Source organism: Brachionichthys hirsutus, chromosome 13 (assembly GCF_040956055.1).
Source record: "Brachionichthys hirsutus isolate HB-005 chromosome 13, CSIRO-AGI_Bhir_v1, whole genome shotgun sequence".
In the NCBI taxonomy this organism is placed as follows: Eukaryota; Metazoa; Chordata; class Actinopteri; order Lophiiformes; family Brachionichthyidae; genus Brachionichthys; species Brachionichthys hirsutus.
In genome coordinates, this window is record NC_090909.1 from 11,033,728 (window position 1) to 11,044,066 (window position 10,339).

Here is a 10,339-nt window from a genome sequence, read left to right on the forward strand (position 1 = left end):
ATGGCAGCCACTTGGAGATTTGCACTTTTTCTCTGCACGCTTCTGATGGTGTCCAGATGCCCGAGCCTGGCCAGGGATGACGCGGAGCATGGCGCCACAGAAGGTAGCGATCACGGGGACACCCCGAGTTCAGACGCCGGACACGGGGAAGGCCATGACACCAGCGAGGACACGGGGCATGCGGACAGCGGAAATGAGGACGGTGGACACGGGGAAGATGGTCACGCAGAAGGGCCCATCACCACTCTACCAATTGTGAGGTGGTTATGGGAACATGTCTCGACTCCGTACCTCGTTGCCCTCTGGATCCTGGTCAGTTGGCTCTGCAAATTGAGTGAGTCCCAACAAGTGTGTCCTCAGACGCTGTAGATCTGATCCGGTGCAGTGATGGACCCGTTTGTCTTAGCAGTAAATGGGATCTAGATTAAAAACACGGTTGTGTAGTTTAACCTCTGAAATGGCTCTGATTTTATTCCTTGTGATCAAATACCGATTCAATCTAATTCAATCATAAGTCGTCAAATAAAAATAGGAGGTGTTTAATTTTTCTTTTTGTCCCTCTCGGCAAAGGTTTATATCACGTCGCGCACTCACAACTCATCGTTTAATACACTATGGAATCAAACGGCTTACGGATCAACCAATCAGCATCCGCTTCGTGATTTCATAAAGTTCTCGTCTTAGTAAGTGTAGTATTTTGCATATGGAGTAAATACAAACGGGAAATACTTAGTTGGGTACCTCAAAACACGGGGCTCATGGAAATGTTCTTAGTTACTTTCCCACAATTTGGATATGTGTAAGAAAGCATTGAGAATAGGACGGCAATAAGACGAGCCCATCCTCCCCGAAGGCCAGCAGCGTCCTTTTGATGGACAAAACAATCGTAAGCGTCGCTCTCGGATCAATTCCATTTTTCCAATTTTAAATTCAGCGGAATAAACTGTTGAATTTGTAGCAATCGCAGCTGTAAATGGCACATTAGTGAAGCAGCATAAGGAATAGATGCGGAAGAATATGGAAGTTGAGCAATTCCTTGATCCGCCTCCTCATCCCGATCCGGCCCAGGATTCGATGGGTTCCTCTGCCCTGCAATAACAACAATTCTAATGAATTAATTTGGGGCCTAAAGAGAGTTTGACCTTCCTCCTTTATAATGCCTGCACATTCGTGTTGTCCTTTTGCGTTCGTGTAACAGAGTCATTGGCATTTTTTGTATACAAAATAGATACAAAAAGGGTCACTGTGTACAATATAAATGAATAAGCATGCATCCAAGTCTGTGTGTTTGTGTGTGTTTGCCACAAATACGGGCCATGATGCAGGTGATGCCGGCGCAGATAGCCGAGCAGTGAAATGAGACTGTAACAGTAGATTATTGAGCTTTGGCTGCTTTGTTGTGGCCTTTTCTGCCTCTGGCTGAAAATGTTACAGCCGTGTTTGTACTGGCAGAAACAGAGTTCTTCATCATTTGAATCTTTGTATTTTTAATCTTTTAAAGTCAACAAAGCTGATCAGCAAGTGTGATATGTTTTTTTTTCTTCTTCTTCTTTTAAAAAAAAATCAATCTTCTTATCAGGCGGCATTACCGTCAAATCGCTGCACTTCCTTGAGCTGATTTAGACCCTTGAAATCGCAAGGGCAAACATTTACACATGGATTAGATGATATCTCTAAAATGTCACTGCTTCCCCTTCAAATAAAGATCCAACTGATGAGGATTGATAAACTTTCACCAATGAACAAATGAGCATTAGTGTGTGTGTGTGTGTGTGTGTGTGTGTATATCTCTATATGAAGTTCGCTGGTCAAACTCAGCATAAAGCAATCTTCCACCAGTCCAAACACAAATGATGTGTGCCCACTATAAATGTTGACTTTCTACTCACTCAGCCTGGTGCAGACAATAGCGCCGATTCTTCACATCTTATTTCCTCCATGCAGATTCACAATGCTTTCTTTCTTTCGTTTTCTCACGGCCGTTTGTTCCCTCTGATCTCAGGAACGATTTCCCATTGTAAAACATTAGCGTTCCAGGTGAAGGAAAAAGAGCATTTTCTCCTTTAATATCAGTGTCTCTGTTTGCGCTAAAACACATCCCCCATAATGACCCTTGTGCTCTTGTTGATGTCGTGATTGAGCATTTGTGTGACCTCCTTTTCACATTTTTTTTTTTTTTTTGCTGTTGAAGGTGTAGCTGTAGAAAGATTTAAAGGTTGGAGTTGAAAGCCAGGTGGCGCTATAACAGATATTTTGCCTGATTCATTAATAAGGCTGACGAGAGCACTTCAGTTGTGACTGCGCAGCCAAAATAATTTCAGGAGGCTATTTTCGAGCATTTAAAACCCAACAGGATCATTCAGTGGACGGCGCTTAGCAACGGCGGAAACACGTTTGCATTTACAAACACACTGTTGAATGATTAACGTATTTGACTAAGTAATGCATCATGTACTTTATACTTTAAGCACACTCAGATATTTCTGTTGCCGCCATAGCAGTCCACACCTGTGCATGCGATTCAACCGATCGTGGAACCAGTCCATCCTTGCAATGAGGCTATTGTCCTTTGTTGTGCTTAAACAGGACGGAACTGTTGGCATAAAAAAAAAAAAACTCCCAAACAAAACACTTTGTGGCACAACAGCAAATCCAGAGAACCAGTGTGCGTGTATAAGGATTCAGAATGGAGCCTGATCGGCATTCACGCTGGAGATATGTTAGCGTCCTAAAACAAGAGAGCGCCCGTTTCCAGCACTAATCAACAACAACGCGTTTGTTTGTGAGCCGAGCTCCGAGCCGGCCTTATAGTCACTCCAGCTTACGGAGGGACAAGAAAGCACAGACGAGCCTTGGAAAAAAACAAGACTCCAGAGCAAATCAGGGGAGACGTCTCTGAAATGACCTCTAGCAGAAGATTCAATTCAATTCAGTTTTATTTATGTAGCGCCATATCACAACAGAAAGTCGTCTCAAGGCACTTTACAGGAGTAGCAGGGAAAGACAGAACCCAACTTGACCCACAAGAGCAAGCACTTTGGCGTTGGAGGCAAGGAAAAACTTCCCTTTAACAGGCAGAAACCTTGGACAGAACCTAAGGCTCATAGTGGATGATGATCTGTCTGGACCGGCTGGGTTGAGAGAGACAGAGAGAGAGAGAGAGGTCTAAAGACAGAGACAATAACAGAGAGAGAGAGAGAGAGAGAATGACAGAGATGGAGAGACACGGACAGGTAGGAGGAGAGTCAAAAACATAACTGACTAAAGAGCTGCTATATAGAACTATAAATGCTAATAAGCTAGCTAAATGCTAAATGCTAATAAGATGTTGCTGCATAAATCTGTTCCATTTACAAAACACAGTTACAATTATGTTGGGATCCCACAGGCTGACAGAAACCGCAAGGAAGCTGCAAAGAGGTCAACCCCGTCCAAATACCTCCAAAGACTTAGTCCAGACAAGGTCCAAGACATAAACACGTATCCAGTTCTCAGACACCCCGCTAAAGACAGATATCGAGAGAACGAAGCTCCTTGCCACGCACCGAGGGGTTTGTCCGAAGTCCGGTTGTACGCTAAACGTAAAGACGGAGGCCGAGGACCAGTGAACATCGCGGCCACTGTCCCCGCATGAAACATTGACATTCCAAGAGTGACATCAAGAAGATGGCCCTGCAGGAAGAAGTGCAAAGTGAGGAGTGAGGAGGAAGAGGAGCCAACATCCTGGATGGTGCCGCCGTTAGAGAGAGGAAGTGGCTGATATCACCAAAACCTGCCAGTGGATGGGAAACCCTGGACGGACAGACGGCACTAACCATGGAAGCATCAAGAACAAGCAGGGCCCCCGCCGGAGTGGACCCCGTCCACGGTGCAGACTGGGCACCGTCCGATTTACAACTCGACATTCACACGATCGCTCGCCCACCGGCGGAGCGACTACCAGGAGCGACTTCAGGGCTCAGCATCTCACCCGAGGACATTTTGACTCTGTGTTTGCATTTTTAAATGCACTTATTCTTTTTCGGGACGACGAGGGAACGAGCTTGTTCACTGAAACGTCTCACGTCTGGACACCTGGGAGTCTTTAACCAGGTTGAGTAACGCCAGCGTCAATCATTCCTCAGCGCAAATCTGTGAGACGGAGCCCGTGGAAATATTCCGGAACGCACACACACACACACACACACACACACACACAGCTATTGGCTCAACATCCCACAAATGACCTCTACTCTTACTCGCTGACTTACGCACACACGAAAGAACACAAACCAAACAGTTACTGGTGAGTGTTGGAGATGTGACTGAATAACAGACAGCATTTACCCCTCCTTTAATCTTCCAACCTCACACACACACACCCACACACACCTGAATTCACTCCTGACCGACTGTGGGCGACAAGATGACACAGAGTCGTCAACTGAGATAGAAAGATGGAACACTAGAGAGAAAAGGAGGAGTAGAAAGCAGAGCGAGTGAGACGGAGGAAGGAGAAACCCACAAAAGGAGAAGGAAGCGGAATTCCAACAGGCCAACATCCCGACGGCGGCCGGGACCCGTGGAGAAGGAGGATATATTTGAGGGGGGGGGGGGCTGTATTTTATTCTTACTGAAACCAATGCCGCGCTGTGGATGTGTGCCCCTGGGGCTGTTGGGGACCGTGTCACTGATCTGTCTGATCTTTGGGGACGGAAACGCGGCGCTGACGCATCAGGAAGCTCGTCTGAGGCCCCCCCAGCCCAAGTCGGGCGTCAATCACACTGACCACGGCCACGGCTCCAGCGCCACAGGGATACCCATCGTCACCTTCAAGTGGCACCACGTGCAGACCCCTTATCTCATCGCTTTATGGATATTGGTGGCTTTTTTGGGGAAAATGGGTATGTCACAAATAATGTAATTTAATATGAGAATGTAATTTATATTGTGATGATGATTGCAGACAGCAACAGCAATCAATCAACATGCAAAGGAAAAAAAATCAACATTTCTAACGGCAAAATAATTTTACCAGCACAAGCAGAGAAACAGTTTGAGTACAAGCAGTGACAAAAAAAACACACAAAAGCGTACCATCTGATTCTTCTAAAGTGAAAGCAAGTTGCTATCTTTAAAATGGCTGTGATTGAAAGATAATATTATTTATGATTTTTAATTTAAAACGTTACAGACGGATCTTGATGAGATTTTCATGAAATGTTGGGAATGTTTCCATTTTAGTGACGATCCAGAAGAGATTCTGGATTCTGGATTACTTTGAAATTTCCGTTATCGTTGCAGTCAATGGAGCTTCAGAATTTGTTCCTCAGTATCTCGGTTGATTATCGACCGACGTTTATGGAATTTGACACGGTCGTGTAGGGCGGGGGCCTCTATCTCGCCACCGAGTTTCATCCGGATTGGATCCGGATTGAGGATACTGTTGCGATTTTAAAAATAAATGGGGGTACACATTGCGTTTAGCAGGATTACGGAAAAACTGCTGGATGGATCCTGATGAAAAAAAAATCCTGAAGACGGGTCTTGGTCTAACTTACATCCCATCAATTTCTGAGAGCGATCCGGCTACCTGTCTGGATACAAAAAAATAAATCAAAATGTTCCTATTTACTCATAATGGAGGCTTTTCCCCCCCAAAAATATTCTTAAATATGCATTCAATTCACTCACCAAAAATCACAGTCATAAAGGGGTCCAATATGCACTATCATGCAAAATGTCTTCTGGATCTGATCCAGAATGAGGTCAGGAAAAATAATATTATTGAAAACTCCATTAATGGATTCAAGAATCAGTTAAAAATACACATAAACTCTGATTCACTTTAACTTTTCACGGTTGGTGTATAAAGATACCAAGAACAATGTAGAACCTTTTGGTGCTGATCCAGATCACCGTGTGGACGGTGTAGATCCAGTTAGGAGGGGGGTGAGCTGCTTGGGGGAGGTCTGTGCTCTCTGAGTGCTTTTCTAGTTTAGATTTTGTTTTTTAATGCTGACATTTCTATTTCACTCCACACATCAGTTGTTCATGACTAAATAAAACGGGCTTTATTGGGACTGCATAATAATCAACAGATATTTGATTAACCGTAAATAAAATAGGTGACATCACATCTGTTTCTGCTGAGCCTAATGTAATGTAATGTTGCCTGTTCTACCTTTGGCTGTGTTATTTAATGATTTGGGACCTTTAACCATACCTCATATTTCCTATGGAAACTCATTGTCCCAATTCAAGCAAAGTTGTCTTTGACTCTGTCTGAATCAGCACAAGAAAACCTGCCTGGGGGGGCTGGAAAGTGAAGTCAGCTCTATGAAATGTGTATATTTGAATGGCTTATTAGGTCCGATTAGCTGGTCCTCTCGAGTGGCACTTTATCAGGCCATTAAGTTTTCACCTCGAGCCAAAGTGTGCCTCTGGAGAGATCTGCCAACCGTGGGTTAATCATGCACAAAACAAAATGCCATTCCCTCTCAGTTCAGATGGTTGATCATTGGCTATTTGTTACCCTCGCTGAAGGGGAGGCGAGGGTATTGCAATTGGGTGCGTTTGTCTGTCTGTTTGTTTGTCTGTTTGTTTGTCTGTTTGTTTGCTTGTTTGTCTGTCCGAGCGCATAACTCAAAAACTAGTAACCCAATCGACTTGAAATTTTTACACAAGCAAGGTTCTGTCCGTGGCTCGGTCCTCCCCGAGAATGGCGTTGATCCGGATCTGGATCCAGATTCTAGAATTATTTTTACATCTGGAATCGTGCCTGTGCTGTAAACTGCTACTTTAAGAGGGAGGGACACAAATGGCATGATGGGAAAAAGAGTCCAGAAGGAGTCTTGTAGTACGTTCCGGAGCAGCAAGCTAGAGCAGGTTTGGCCCCTCTGATCCGGAAGCCCTGTTTACTGTCTCACAAGATCCAATAGTCTTTTGGAGGCGGGGTCTGCAATCTCTGATTGTTGTTTTCTAGTTGAATGTTAGTTTAACGGTTTATTCCTTTAAAACGTGATCTGTCCTGGGACCTTACGATTGTTCCAGTGCAGCCGGGCATCTTGAAATGGAGTTATTATGCATTTCCACTGGAGAAGATCAAATCTGCCCTTGTCTTCTTTCAGTCATCGAGTCCAACCACTACGTGACGAGCGTGATCCCAGAGAGCGCCCTGCTCATCTGCTTTGGCTTCATCCTGGGCGGGATTATTTGGGGTGCGGACAAGGCCCAGACCTTCACCCTGAGCCCGACGGTGTTCTTCTTCTACCTGCTGCCTCAAATCATCCTGGACGCAGGCTACTCGATGCCCAACAAGCTCTTCTTCAGCAACATGGGCGCCATCCTGGTCTACGCCGTCATCGGGACGTGTTGGAATGCCGCCAGTTTGGGCTTGTCGTTGTGGGGGTGTCACCAGGGAGGAGCCATGGGTGAGAGGGGGTTTGATTTTTTTTAAAATATATGTATCAGTTTGGCTTCTTCTCACACTGAACGGGCTCAGAGACATTGTTGGATCTTCAATTATGTCGTTTTTTCCTTCTAATCCTATTTCTAATCTGTTATTAGATTAGGTTGTGATGTGGGAATTAAGTATTTGTTGTGAACTGTGACAAGAATGCATGCTTGTCCCTTATTTTGTCCTGCACGTTGCTCGGTGGCCTCTGAAGAACTTCTCCTGTGCTGCAGGCGACCTGGACATCGGTCTGCTGCAGTATCTGCTCTTCGGCAGTCTGATTGCTGCCGTGGACCCCGTGGCCGTCATCGCCGTGTTTGAACAGGTCCACGTCAACGAAGTCCTGTTCATCATGGTGTTCGGGGAGTCGCTGCTCAACGACGGCGTGACGGTGGTTCGTATCAAGCGGCTGCGCTTTACGTTTCCTGAGTTTGCTGACGCGTCCATCGTGAGGAAAGTAAACGCCGGAGACGTGGAGCGTTAACGGACCCATTTTATACCCTCTTTCCACAAGTTAACGCAGTTCTCATGCACTTAATGCATGTGAAATATCTGAGCCAGTCTTTGGTCAAAACATCAAAGATGCTGCAGGACAGCGTCCCTCGTTTCTGTCTCAAACAGATGCTGCAGGACAGCGTCATTCTTTTCTGTCTCAAACAGATGCTGCAGGACAGCGTCCCTCATTTCTGTCTCAAACAGATGTTGCAGGACAGCGTCCCTCGTTTCTGTCTCAAACAGATGCTGCAGGACAGCGTCATTCTTTTCTGTCTCAAACAGATGCTGCAGGACAGCGTCCCTCATTTCTGTCTCAAACAGATGTTGCAGGACAGCGTCCCTCATTCCTGTCTCAAACAGATGCTGCAGGACAGCGTCCCTCATTCCTGTCTCAAACATCTCCATCAGAAAAGCCTCTGGGAACAAAACCGAAACTAAATTCATGCAATGAATGTGCATGCATGTGCACGCCCCCACCTTGTGCATGTTTTCGTATTGTGAGGTCACCGTAAGGGAGATTTCTTCCAGAAGGAACTATGCAGGATTGCCTGGATGATTTATTTTGCTGTTTTGGGGTTGATAATGACCCAAATCCTCCACAATAGTGTAGAAACATGGGAAAAGTGACTTTTTCATGATATGGGACCTTTCAGAAGGCACCAGCCGCTCCCGGAGGGCTCCTTGAGGTGGCCGCCTTTGATAATTAAGTCGCTGGTATGTCTAAAGAATCACGAGACTCCACTCCATTCGTTGCTGAAGCAAACTGCAATGGGAAGTGACACGTTTCTGGTGGACTGTGATCTCAGAAACCAGCGAATGAAAGCAACGAGAAGTTGGAAGACTTTGTTGCTTCAGGTTGTGGATTCTTGCATTTGCTGCACGTGACAATAAACCACACCAGGAAAAAGCATTTCTGCACATTGTGGCTTTCGTCCACATTTAACTCTTTCTAACCCAAACATTATCTGTCAACCCTGACATTGAAATTTGCCTCTCTTCAACGACAAATAACTCCGGAACCAAAAATGGTAGGAACACACTTGTTTTTTTCTGATGAAAGAAGAGACTTTAATCTTTCTTACATTTGGTGTGTGCGTTAGTCATAGTAAAGAATATTATGTGGAGCTTGGAATATCGGGAAAAATGCACAAAAACTGGGGCACTCAGCATAAAGCTGAGCTGAAAATGGCTGGCACTGAAAGAGTTAATTCTGTTAAAGAACTAAGAATGAACTGATCCTCTGTGAACTGGATACTGGAGCGTTATATTCCTCATTTGACTACTGGGAATATTTTCAAAGCATTCAAACGTTAGTAGAGGGTTCCCAAAATCATGATCAAATCCGAATAAATCCAGGCTAACGTCGGGACAAGCGACTCAAAGCTGAAGATGACGAAAGGAGACAAAAACATATTTCAAATGAAAAGCTGGACCAGAGATTAATCCCGTTATCAGAACGGTGCACACACTCCTAACCAACACTTTAATTCACTTTATCCAAAATCAGAAATTCATTGAGATGCATTCTGGTTTCACGGAAATCAAAGTTCTGCAGTTTTTTTTATTAATCCTGCTGACAAGAAGAGCCCGAATGGACACGCATGGAGCGTAGCCTCTTTGGCGGCGGCTAACGTAGCATGAATGTGTGTCCCATCCATTCTTGCCTCATTGCGCTTCTCCTTTCCTTCTTCTCTCAGGTGCTCTTCAATGTATTTGATGCTTTTGTGTCACTGGGAGGATCCAAAATTAACGCTGTGGAGATTATTAAAGGAATAAGTAAGGAGTGACAATAATTAACCCTTTAATAGTGAATACCTTTTACATGCTGCTCCAGCGGATTGTCCAAACACGGACCAATCGGTTAAATAAATCGATTTTTTTTGAGTAAACACATCCCATTTTTCTCCAGTCTCCTTCTTTGTGGTGGCGTTCGGTGGCTCCCTGCTCGGCTTCGTGTTTGGCCTGCTCATCTCTCTCCTGACCAGATGCACCAAGAACATCCAGATCATTGAGCCCGGCTTCGTCTTCGTCTTGGGATACCTCGCTTACCTGACGGCCGAGATGCTCTCCCTGTCCGCCATTCTTTCGTGAGCGCCCCCAGATCAAGCATCTCGTTTGCTTTCCGTGTTCTCGCTTTTGTCGGGGCGTAAACGCGTTTCGTCGTGCGTTCCGTTGTGCTCCCGTCCCGCAGGATTCTCTTCTGCGGCATGTGCTGCCAGAAGTACATCAACGCCAACATGGATGAGCGGTCCGTCACCACAGTCCGATACGTCATGAAGGTTTTAGCCAATGGCTCGGAGACCATCGTCTTCGTGTTCCTCGGCATCTCTGCCATCGATAAGGCCATCTGGGTGTGGAACACAGGCTTCATTCTCCTCACGCTGCTCTTCATCTTCGTGTACAGAATCC

At 45.4% G+C, this 10,339-nt stretch overlaps 1 protein-coding gene across 1 annotated transcript; it reads left to right on the forward strand.

The window, feature by feature from the left end:
• Positions 1 to 10,332, forward strand: LOC137903472 (sodium/hydrogen exchanger 3-like; the record flags this gene model as incomplete). Its single annotated transcript, XM_068747622.1, has 6 exons — positions 1 to 334; positions 7,110 to 7,412; positions 7,669 to 7,829; positions 9,628 to 9,706; positions 9,840 to 10,017; positions 10,122 to 10,332. Coding segments are annotated over exons 1-6 (1,266 nt in total), but the record flags the coding sequence as incomplete, so codon positions are not given.
• Between the last annotated feature and the right edge of the window lie 7 nt (positions 10,333 to 10,339).